The sequence below is a fragment of the Vicugna pacos genome, chromosome 11, assembly GCF_048564905.1.
Source record: "Vicugna pacos chromosome 11, VicPac4, whole genome shotgun sequence".
Taxonomy (NCBI): domain Eukaryota; kingdom Metazoa; phylum Chordata; class Mammalia; order Artiodactyla; family Camelidae; genus Vicugna; species Vicugna pacos.
Window position 1 is genome coordinate 11,350,407 of NC_132997.1, and position 12,909 is coordinate 11,363,315.

Genomic DNA, 12,909 nt, shown 5'->3' on the forward strand with positions numbered 1-12,909 from the left:
AACTCAGGAAAGGGAAAATCGTGACTGACAGCCAACTGCAAACACATGGAGAGCAAAGGCCTAGAAATCACAGTTCCTGCTACTAACACAATAGGAGAGGAAATTCCTCACTGAGGGGACAGTGGAATCCCATGCATAAGACAGGATACACATTACAAACTGCACTAGAATCGGGGGTGATTTTCTTAGAAGAATTCTAAAGTTACAAAATTGCTGAAAAACTATTCAAACACTGACAGAAAGATTAAAACACACAGTCATATATATTATATAGAAACATATGAAGTCTGCTCCCATGTTGCATAGAAATACAAACATATTTGTTCATTTATAGGCACTGATTACTTTATCCCAGGTAGAATATTTCAATTAAAACAAATAATCAATATTACACTCCTCTTGTCAAATCTACTTGATAAGTTACTCTGCTATGTAAACATAATGTGTCTAAGATAGATCTAAAATTAGTGAAAAACATCTTTTTATGGTTTCTTGAACTATTCTCAAAATTCAAAGCTTAATTTTAAAACAGATCTGAGAAGTAATTCTATACTACCTTTTCCCTCATGAAATAAACAGCAGTCTATTGTCAAAATTCTGTCCTTAAAATGATTCACGAGCACCGTATCCTCACAAAACTGCTGGACAGCAAGGCACTATCCAGACACTGTGACCCAACAAATGAAACACAAGGAAGACAGTGACCCTATTCTGGAGGGCTTATAGTCTGTGTCAACACTGGGGTTTTTATTTGATTGATTTGATTGGGTAGCAAAATAAAATCAGTCAAGTACTTTCTTCTTTGAGCATTCTATAAGTCATGACTCTGCTGTTAGTGTCATGAGCAGGAAAGACTTAAGCATGACTTGATTAGGTCAACTAGTAACAATCATCACTGGAGAGTGAGTAATAAAGAAGTTAACTGATAGCAATGCTTCTCCATATATGAGACCTAAAATAAATCTACACCGATATCCAAAAGTAAAATTAGGAGATGAGGTCCCCAATGAGAAAAAAATCTAACAAGAAATCAAAAAAGTAAAGACTTTTTCTTTAACGATTCCTGGAAAGAGTGGAGCATGGTGGTGAAGAGCTCAGATGCTAGGGGAAAATATGAGGGTCTGAATTCCCACAGCACTGGGTAGCTTTGACACTGATATGTCAGTGAAATTCTCTGCATCTCAGTCTCCGATGCATAGACTGGGGACAACAACAGTACCCATCTCCTAGAACGGTCTAAGAATTAAGTTATTTTAAATATACAAGTTTAAATAAAATACATCAGATATTTAATATTATCCCAAAAGCACAAGGAAAAATGAAAACAGAGATAAATTGGAGTTCATTAAAATTTAAAACTTTGCTTCAAAAGACACCATCCAGAAAGTGAAAAAACAACACTCAGGAGAAAATTTTTTCAAATCATTTATCTGATAAGGAATTTGTGTATCAAAAATAAAATTCCACAGCTCAACAATAAAAAGACAACTCAATTAAAAAATGAATAAAGGATCTGAAAATATATTTTCAAGGAAAATATACAAATGGCCAATAAGCACAATGAAAAGATGTTGAATAACATTAGCTCTAAAGGAAATCAAGTCAAAACAACTAGGAGAAACCGCTTCACACTCACTACAATAGATTATAATCAAAAAAAGATTAACAAGCATTAATGAGGACACAGAGGAAGCGGAGCTCGCAGCCCTTGCTCGTGAGAACGTAACACAGCGTGGCCTCTTTGGAAAACATCCTGGCATGTCCTCAGAGAATTGAATATTTGGTTTCTGAATGATCCAGCAATTCTGCTTCCTGGGCACAGAAGTAAGAGAACTGAAAACAAATGTTCACATAAAAACTCCTACAGAAATTTTCACCATTACTTTTCTCCATTACTTTTCAGAGCCAAAAAACAGAAACAACCCAAATGTCTATCACGTGATGAATGGGTAAACAGAGGGGCCCAGCCATACAGTGGAATATTATTCAGCAATAGCAAAGCATAGAGTACTGACCCAGGGCCACAACGTGGACAAATATTGAAAACGTTACTCAGTGTGAAAGAAGTCAGTCAAAATAGATGGTTCCACTTACATGAAGTGACTTGATTTGCATGAAATGTTCAGCACACGCAAATCCACAGAGACAGAAGAGTGGCTCCCTGGGGCTTGGGGAGAATGGGGAAGTTGATAATGTCTGCTTATGCGTACTGGGTTTCCTGTTGGGGGGATGAAAATGTTCTAAGATTGACTGGGATGCACATTTCTGGGCATAGAGTAAAATCCGCTGTACATTTTAATGGGTGATTTGTATTAAAACTATTAAGAACAAAAGCACCTTGGGCTAGTACCTTCCATAGTAAATGCAAATTGTTAACATTTATTACAGGAAGAAGAAACTGCCCTCAGCATGAAAACAGGAGATCAGCAAATATTAGTTAACCGAAATTGGACAAGAGCATTTCACTTGAAACTGTTACTGAGTGTACACGAAATATTCAGTCATGACAAGGAAAATCAGTTTGACATCACGAAGAAGCATTCTGCTTCAAATGCAATTCAAGGATTCGGCAAGCCCAGCTGCTACAAATGACCAGAGGAGAAACCTGGTTCTTAAAACAAGCACCAGAGCCAACAAGGAAATGGTGGTGAGGAAAGCAGGCGGCCTAAAATCTGGAACAGTGTGCTACAAATAATTTCTCCACTGAAAATTCAAAAATAAAATGAAAGTGATGTAATGCTGTGTTGAACTCACGTGAATGGCCTTCCTGCAGTGCTTGACAGTTCTGTAACCCCGAATGACTCAGGAGAATCAGCATGGCTCCTGGGATTCCCCAAGTAACTGCCCACAAGCATGCTGACCACCATCATATCTGCCAGGGTTGAATTGCAGAGAAGAGACCAACCTCTGAAAGGCACAGGGAATGTTGACAAGGGAATAAAAGGCTGCAGTCAATCCTGGGACAGAGGCCCTTTGAGCAGAGGCCAAAAGGCTGCAGGTGAACTGGAGTGGCCCTGGGGCAGGAAGGGACCACAGGGGAGCATATCTCAATTATCTACTCTCTCTCCCTCGGGTAGGAGGGATAAAGCCTGCATCCTTCTCACCTGGAACTGTGGGTTCTGGCTGGCGGAAGTCTTACCGACAAGGAATGAATTACTCAAGACTGTGGAAAAAGGAAAGATAGCGAGAGGGATTAGGGAGCCAACTCCACGAGTCTCTCAAATGCTCCCATATTTATTGTGTATAATCAAAGGAAAAAGTCATTAACAGTTGTGAGATAGTAGGCAGGAACTTGGGGAAAGAAGGGATGAGACAGAGATTGTAGACTCCACCATGAGTACTAAGGCTTAGTTTACCTTTAGGGAAGTCATGGGGTGAGGGGAACAAGATACATTTTTTAGACATGTTTATTACAAAGCAGACCACCAGACCAGCCTGGTCCCTGTTTTGGGGATAATAGACTATCTAACACCACACAGGCCCGGCGTTTATAGCTGAGGGCCTGGGTCATTGCTGTGCAATAAGCAGAGTGCTATCTATACCCTCAAATATGTAAGCAAGGCATTGTCTCTCCTTTTTATGGCAAGGAGACAGAAGTGAGGATGCACAGGTGCTTGCTTTAAAGCAGTTACTAAGCACATTTTTTCTTCTTAAAGTTGACAGTCGGCTGGGATGTGTTACAATTTGTTAACCCAATCATGGGCTCCCACATGGAACCATTATGGAGGACATCCTAGGATGACAAATCCTGGCTCTGGGTCTTTTCCTGCCAGCTTCAGCCACTCCAGCAGGGTCTAGACACATCCCTGAATAACGATCCCACAGAACCACCTAAACTCTTAACTCCTGGTGCTTGAAAATTAATTTTAGCTCTACACAACTTTCCGTAGAAAAGTTTCAGAAATAAAAGATATTGTATTCTTTTTATATCTCATCATAAGACTGATTTTTCTGATTGCTCTAAGCTGCTTCTACATGGAAAAGCACCTAATTCTGCAGGTGAATTCAGTACTTTCCTTTGGGCATAACTAGACAGTCTGGGCTGTCTGACTTCTATTAGTCAAATACCGATACACTTAATTGATTTCTTTGCTCATCAATTTCAGCCTGGAGGTGAGGGTCTGTCACTATTTTCCTCAGCCCACCCTCTACTCTTTTCTCATCAACATCTCAGGCCTCCTGAAAACAAAACAAAGCATTTGTTTCCCTTCATCTACACTTTCCACAAAGGCAACAGGAATCATCATGCCTAGAGAATGAATTCAACACAAATGTTACAACAAAAATCTATAAACCTGAAGCAACTCCATCTCCGAATCATGATACACAATGACATGAGAGTAAGTGTGTCAGGTACAAAGCACGCGTGAGTCTGAACACCTCATTTCTATTCTTCAAAGGAAGGAAGGTTTTCATATTTTTTCTTATCATTCTTTGTCATTGTTTCTGATTAAGCCAAAACATTTTTTATGAAATAATTAAGCACTGCAATAACAGATTTTCGCTGTATCAATTACAGAAGGAATTCAGAGGGGATAGGAAAACCCACCTCTGTAAAATATGCAAAATTCCTTCCCCTGTTAAGAACACGAATACAAAATTCAACAGAGAATTCGAATTCTTGTGGAGAGGACAAAAGCCACAGAATCAAAGCAAAGTCATTATTATGACTCAATCCAAAATTCACTGGACAAACATGCTCAATGCATTCAAATGATTTTTAAGGCACACTGCAAACCATTCACTTAATTATCTATAGGCTAGAGGAAGAATTTCCCTCTATAACAGACAACATAAATCAATAGGTTGCCCCACCAAACAAGGAACAAACATCAGGTTTTTAGCAGTTCTGATAAATCAGCAAGTTTTAATGATCAAAATCCAGAAATTTTAAACATTCATTCACACCAGAATGAATCAAGCACTTAAAAAAAAAATAACCCAGAGAAACTAAACACATTGATCACGTACCTGGATCAATGAGAAATTCTTGTACAGCTGGAAAAAAAGAACAGGCTATAGCCTTTTACTTGAAAAATAAAGCTACTTTTAAAGATAACTGCTAAAACACATTTCATCATTCATGTTGCCTTGAAAAATCTGAGGAACTTGTCTCTGATCAGAAAAGCAATTCTGAGTATTAGTATTTTACAATTCAGTGCCAGTTTGCTTTAGAAGAAAAAAGAAAAGCTACTGTTTCTCATCTTGCACAAAGTTTAAAGAACCTCCCTGCCTCTATCTCCTCTCATTTTCTAAGCTCATGCTCCCCAACCCTTCTGAAACAATTATGAGAACCTCTTATTCCCACCAATATGCCAAATCACAAAATTTATTTGTGTAAATATATACTTACACCTTGAACTGGAGGAGAAATGTTTCAGAAGGCTATATGGAACTTATTGCTACATTCCTGAAATCACACACATACGCGTTCACAGAGACACAGACATATACAAACTGAATTACTGGGCACTTCACAAGCTAAGGACTTACAACTTCTAGAAGATAACTTTGTAGTTAGTTTAAAATACAAAACGGTCAGCTTTTGAAAGCCTTGAACATTGCAAAATCATCCAAATATCAATGAGATCCAATTAGCCTTCTCTGTAGAATGTAATTCCCCATGATGGCAAAGCAGACCCTAAGAAGTAGTGGATCCAAGACTCGTGTTTTTCACTAGCTATGACCGTTTTAAAACACGTTAAAAGATTTAGAAAGGTATGTCCCTACGACATTTATTCGTATTGAGATGGCATATGTATTCAATTGTCTATGCAGAAAATAGGACCCATGATAGTGTTTAAGAAATATTTTGTGTATTGAAATATTTATTTTAAAGTGCAGACAAGGAGGGTGGGTATTACTCCGCTGTAGAGCACCTGTTGAGCATGCACATGTTCCTGGCTTCAATCCCCAGTACCTTCATGAAAATATATAAATACAAGTGTTTATTTAAAAATAAGAATAAATTCATATAAAAAAATAAATGCAGACTAAAAACCACTGCAATCTAGGAGCCACAATTATAATAAAAAACAAGTGTTTCTATCAAATATTGACTATACGCCAATCACAGAGACAACCACAAATCACACCTGACAACCATCACGTGTGATTCTCAGCAACCCTACTAAGTAGACACGCATGAGAAACCCGGCTCTGCGGATGAGGAGACGGAGCTCAGAGGAGCCGGGGACGCTTACCGTCCTGCTCCCCGTGACACCGCATCAGCCCAGGGAAAGCGCTGACAGAGCTGCACTGAGGGGACACCCAGCTGCATGGAACCTTGGGGGATTGGGGAGTCCTAGAAAATACTCTAAAGTGTTCAGTGAAAAACCAGCTCAAATATATTACACTGTGCTCCATCCTCTAAACACGGAACATGACTGAGACCTTTTTGATGCCTCCGTGTCCTTTCTGCCATCATCATTTACGTGCCCTCTCAGCGCGACCAGTCATGAACTGGATCCCATACGAAGTGCACCCCATATGCAGAGCTTTTAAAGCTGTTTTATGAAGTTTGTAAGACTCCGTCTATTCCTCACAAAGGCGGTCATCCAGCACTAGTCACCGGTGCGGATGTACCACCTGAAATCACACCTTTCTGCATTTTAAAATCCCTTCATGTAATACAGAGTTTTAAACAGCAAAGAAGCAGCTCAACCACAGACAGTGGACAGCTTTTCACCATACGGACTTGAACAGCCCATCGGACTACCTGGAAGCCCTTTTCTTCTATTAAACCCACTTCCAGGTACTTCATCTGATTGGTGGACTCGGCCTCTGACTGACCTACTCAGAGAGATCCCATCCTCACATCCAGGGGTGGGAGAGGACCCTGCTGCTGGGAGAAATCAGTGAGGAAGGTGGACATCATCCAGCCATATCTGCACGGGTAGAAATGCCACATGCTCAGAAATTATACCGTCAGCACCCCTGGGCTCCCATGGACTGGTTTCACATTAACCAAACTTATGACACACTGATGCAAGAAAACCAGAAATTCAATTTATTAATGTAACAGGAGATGTGAAACTACAAAAGAGATTGAAATATCAGAGTTCAACCATGAGTACAGATTCTCCTCCATGGCCCAATCTCGGGCAGGCAGTCACATGGCAAGCTTGGACAGAAGCAGAGCAGGAAGAGTTTCTAGATTAACTCAATGGACTAAATTTCTGTTATAAGAACAGATCTACTGCCTGGAAAACAATTAACGCCAATCACGGGGCACAGTTCATGGGCAGTGGCTGAGACACGACTGTGAGCCCCTGTATAACTCCCCTTTCCCTGTCCTTTCTGGTCTAACTGATGCAGAGGTACAGAGATCCAGGGATGCAGATACCTCTAAACTCCCAAAGCTCATCCCTGGGAGCCTGGAAACCAGATAGCCAGGGTTTAAACCCCAGCTCTGCCACTTACTAGCTCTGTTACCTTGGCCAAATTACTTACCCTCTGTGTGCCTCAATTTCCACACTTAAACCTGGGATAACAATCAAATCTTTCTTACTCACTTGTTGTGAAGATTGAAGGATTCATTTCTGTAAAACTCTCAGAAAAGAATGTAGCATATTTTTGGTGCCCAACAAATGTCAATTTAATAAGAAAGTGATTTACAAGTCTCCCATCTAATCATCTTCTGTGTTTCATGGCTAGTCTGAGTCCCAAAGGAAATCCTTATTTCCCCTCTTATAAACTCTTGAGGAGCACCCTTCTCTTTCAAGCCACCACCTGTTTAAACTGAGGGAGGGGATCCCTCCTCCCCACTCCTCTGGTCCATGGGAGACTGCTTCTCCCTTCACACCCCTGACCACTGGCCCACGGCTATCCCTCCTCACACTAACAGATTGAGGTGTGAGTCCGGGGAGACAAGCAGGGCATATGAAACCTTTCCTTTCCCTCCAGTGTTGGCCACCATTAGGAAGCAGCTGGGATGCTCAGCTCCATGGCAAGACACTCCTGTGCATTATGGGCCAGATCCTCTCAAGGGAATGCTCGCTGTGGCCCAGAGTTACCTGGGACTGCGTGAGTCTCTAATTCTGGGACATAGTGTCATGACACTCACTCTCCCACAGCCCTGAGTTTCATGGAGAACGTAGCTTCATCAGTAATAAAGGAGACATTTATCGCCTGCCTGTTCTTCTTTGTCATCTCTCAGTTGGCTGCTGGACACAACATGTGTATAAGTATTGGGTCCCCTTAAGCCCCAACATATATGAAGTAACAAAAAATTCTGTGGCTTAACATTGGTTCAGGGCGACTGTGTAACGGTCCTGACTCTGCTGATGCTAAATTATGTGTTTAGGGACTATGGAACTTCCTCAAATATCTTTCATCATAAAACCAGCTTTCCTTATTTTCCTGTTTCTCAGTAATTGCCAAAGACTCTCAAATGATGGCTTCACACCAAACAGCAGTTAAGTTTATGAGCCCTCTTGACATACACACTGTGCTAAACACTTTACATAATTTCTTATTCTCACAATTCTACAAAGCAGAAATGAGTGTCCCCATCTCACAGACGAGGGAAAAACTCCGAACGAACTGACTCAGGATCACTTAGCTCAGTGGCAGCGCGTGCACGCAAACCCAAGTCAAAACACTACACCCCTTCGTATATGTACCAAATCTCCTACCACCCATTGACACACAGCGGTGGGGATAATACTTAGGGAACTCAGTACACTTTTCAGCTTTAAGGTGCTCCAGAGGCCTCTTCTAGCTCTTTTATAAAATCCCGGCTCACTGGTTTCTAACACTGCAAGAGAAGTCCGATGTTCGGAGCGCCAGCCAGGGCGGAGCGCCGGCGCAGAGCACGCAGCCGCACAGAGCAGCGGAGCTACCGGCGGCGCAGGCAGGGGGAGAGCGGCCCCCCGCCTGTCGGGCAGGAACACAACCCCTGACCGAGGTGCTGGGAGGGGGCACGACCCGCCATCATGCCTGTCCAGTCTGCAACATCTGACTGCGGCATCCAGAGGGGCAGTTACCCGCCCGCCCGCAGCAAAAGAGAGCTGCATCTGACCCCGTGTTAGGAGGAGGCGCGATCTGCTTGCCGACAAGTGCTGGGAGCAGCACAGAAGAGGGCGCCAACGGAGGGCCTATGAAATATGAAAACAAGCTGAGCTTCCAAAACAGGACGAAGACAGAAGGACTTCACATTAAAAGCACACAGACTCCAGGAGAACAACGACAACAACCCTTTTTGTTTGTTTGTTTTGTTTTGTTTTTTGTTTTTTGGTTTTGGTTTTTGTTTTGTTTTGTTTTTAATCTGTTTTTACCTGTTCTATTTTGAATTACTCTCTTAATTTTTACTTCTTAATTCATTTCTATTTCTCTTGGATTTTGATGTCCTGTTATTGATTAGACACAGGCTTCAAACACATATATTCATCTCCCCACCCCCCTTTTTTATTTTTTAAAGGTTTTAAAAGGACGTCTCCACCCGATTAATACTCTACTTCAACCCGCTCTTCTATTATTCATTATACAATGTTTTCAAGCCCTCTTTCTCCCTTCTTTTAAAAATCTTTCTCTCTCTCTCTTATTTTTTTCTCTTTTTTCTCTTTATTTTCTTTTTTCTTTTTTTTTCTTTTTTTTCTAAGTTCTATTCCTAAATAGGCATTAGATAGATAAAATTCTTAAGATCCAAAATAGAGAATTGATGCTCCATAAACCACAATGCCAGAGAGGTATGAGCAAGATGAAGAAGCAGAGAAAACTTTCCCAATTAAAAGAACAAGAGGAATCCCCTGAAAGAAAGCTCAATGAAATAGACTTCAATAGCCAACTAGATCAAAATTTCAAAAAAGGAGTGGTCAAATTGCTGAAGGAATTAAAAGAGATAGTGCTTAGAGAAATAAAATATGTCAAAAATGAAATTGAAGCTATAAAGAAGAGCCAAGCAAAATGGGAAAACTCATTGACAGAGATGAGGAATGATCTAACAGCTGTGCAAAGCTGACTAGTTAATGCAGAGGAACGAATTAGTGATCTAGAAGACAGGGCAACAGAAAGCACCCATTCAGAAGAACTACAAGATAAGCAAATAAAAAATAATGATAATAGCATAAGGGACCTATGGGATAATATAAAGCATCCCAATCTTCGCATAATAGGGGTCCCAGAAGGGGAAGAAGGATCAAAGGGGATTGAAAAGGTTTTTGAAGAAATCATTACTGAAAACTTCCCAAACTTAAAGAAGGAATCAGATATACAAGTACAGGAAGCTCAGAGGGTCCCAAACAGGAAGAACCCAAATAGACCCACACCAAGACATATCATAATCAAGATGGCCAGAGTCAAGGATAAAGAAATGATTATAAAGGCAGCAAGAGCAAAGCAAAGAGTGAATTACAAGGGAACCCCCATAAGGCTCTCAGCTGATTTCTCTACACAAACACTACAGGCCAGAAGGGAGTGGCAAGATATATTCAAAGCCCTGAATGAAAAAAAGATGCAGCCTATGATACTTTATCCAGCAAGGCCACCCTTTAGGATAGAAGGAGAAATAAAGAGTTTCACAGACAAAAAAAAAAAAAGCTGCAGGAGTTTAGCAACACTAAACCCATGCTAAAAGAAATATTGAAATGGCTATTCTAAATTGAAAAGCAGCAGGATGCTGCAGAAATGAGAAACGTACAGCTGGAAAGGTGATAACCCATGAATTACAAATAAAGAAAACACGAAATTATAAAAGAAGACATACAAATCACTGAGAGTGGGAGAGGGAGGCAGGGAAATATAGAATCTTTTTTTCTTTCTTTTTTAAATTTTTTTAACAGAAGGATGGGTTTGAGATCATGTTATTATCAGTTTAATAAAAACGGGTATAGGTTAATAGATTTACAAAAAAGGGTAATCACACGTCAAAAATTTACAAGGGAGTCACAAAAATTAAATAAAATCCATGATAATAGAAAGGAAAATTACCAAACCACAAAAGGAAGAAGAAAGGAACAAAGAGGATATATCAATTCAACTGCAAAGATAAGTTCAAAATGGCAATAAACACACATCTATCATTAATTACTGTAAATGTTAATGGACTAAATGCTCCAGTCAAAAGACATAGAGTGGCAGAGTGGATAATAAAGCAAGAACCTTCAATATGCTGCATACAAGAGACCCACTTTAGGGAGGACACATATAGATTGAGAGTGAAAGGATGGAAAAGGATATTCCATGCAAATGGAAAAGCCAAAAAAGCAGGTGTTGCAGTACTGATTTCAGACAAAATAGACTTTAAAACAAAGGCCATAAAGAAAGATAAAGAGGGACATTTTATAATGATTAAAGGAGTGATACAAGATGAAGACATTACACTCGTTAATATATATGCACCCAATATAGGAGCACCTAAGTACATACAAGAATTACTAACAGAGATAAAGGGGGATATTGATGGGGATACAATCATAGTTGGAGATTTTAACACTGCATTAACATCACTAGACAGATCTTCCAGACAGAAAATAAACAAGGCAACAGAGAAATTAAATACTACAATAGAAAAACTAGATTTGGTGGATATTTTCAGAGCTTTACACCCCCCAAAAATAGAATATACATTCTTTTCAAGTGCACATGGAACATTTTCCAGGATCAATCATGTACTTGGGCACAAAAGAAACCTCAACAATATTAAGAAGTTAGAAATTATCTCAAGCATCTTTACTGACCACAATGCCATGAAACTGGAAATCAACAACAGAGAAACAAAAGAGAAAAAAAGAATAGCATGGACATTAAACAATATGTTATTGAAAAAACAATGGATCAATGAGGAAATCAAAGCTGAAATTAAAAAATACCTTGAGAAAAATGATAATGAAAGCACAACCACTCAAAACCTATGGGACAGCAAAGGCAGTGCTAAGAGGGAAGCTTATAGCAATACAGGCCTTCCTCAAAAAAGAACAATCTCAAATAAACAAGTTAACCCAACACCTGAATGAATTAGAAAAAGAACGAAAAGCCCCAAAAAGCAGCAGAAGGAAGGAAATAATAAAGATCAGAGAGGAATTAAATACAATAGAGATTAACAAGACCATAGGAAAAATCAACAGAATCAAAAGCTGTTTTTTTTGGAAAAGTAAATAAAGTCCACAAACCTCTGGCTAAACTCACAAAGAAGAAAAAAGAGAGAGCACAAATTAGCAAAATAAGAAAGGAAAATGGAGAAATTACAACAAACAAAATAGAAATATAGAATATCATATGAAAATATTATGAAAAAGTATATGGAACCAAACTGGATAACCTAGAGGAGATGGACAAATTTCTGGAAACATACTGTCCACCATACTGAATCAGGAAGAAACTGAACACTTGAACAATCTGATCACTAGAAAGGAAATAGAAATAGCAATTAAAAACCTCCCTACAAATAAAAGTCCAGGACCGGATGGCTTCACCAGGGAATTCTACCAAACATAAAAGAAGAACTCACACCAGCCCTTCTCAAACTCTTCCAGATGATTGAAAAGGAGGGAATTCTCCCAAACTCATTCTATGAAGCCACCATCACCCTGATACCAAAACCAGGCAAAGACACTACAAAAAAAAAGAGAATTATAGGCCAATACCACTGACGAACATAAACGCCAAAATCCTCACCAAAATTTTAGCAAATAGACTTCAACTACACATAAAAAAGATTATACATCATGACCAAGTGAGGTTCATCGCAGGGACACAAGGCTGGTTCAACATACACAAATCAATCAATGTAATACATCACATCAACAAGAGAAAGGACAAAAACCACATGATCATCTCAATCGATGCAGAAAAAGCATTTTATAAAATTCAACATCCATTTATGATAAAAACTCTCGCCAAAGTGGGTATAGAGGGAACATATCTCAACATAATAAAAGCTATATATGACAAACCTACAGCCAGCATAGT

At 39.6% G+C, this 12,909-nt stretch overlaps 1 protein-coding gene across 4 annotated transcripts in view; it reads right to left on the reverse strand.

Annotated features, from left to right (window-relative positions):
- Window positions 1-12,909, reverse strand: part of LOC140699626 (uncharacterized) — a 48,251-nt gene that overhangs the window by 4,167 nt on the left and 31,175 nt on the right. Inside the window, exons 4-5 of one of the 4 annotated variants that reach the window (XM_072972258.1) lie at window positions 2,755-2,907; window positions 2,095-2,218 (exon numbers count right to left, since the gene is read on the reverse strand). The exons of the other annotated variants lie outside the window; for them this stretch is intronic. Coding sequence (XP_072828359.1) covers window positions 2,095-2,218; window positions 2,755-2,907 — 277 coding nt within the window. The remainder of the gene's footprint in view (window positions 1-2,094; window positions 2,219-2,754; window positions 2,908-12,909) is intronic. 4 annotated transcript variants of the gene reach the window in all.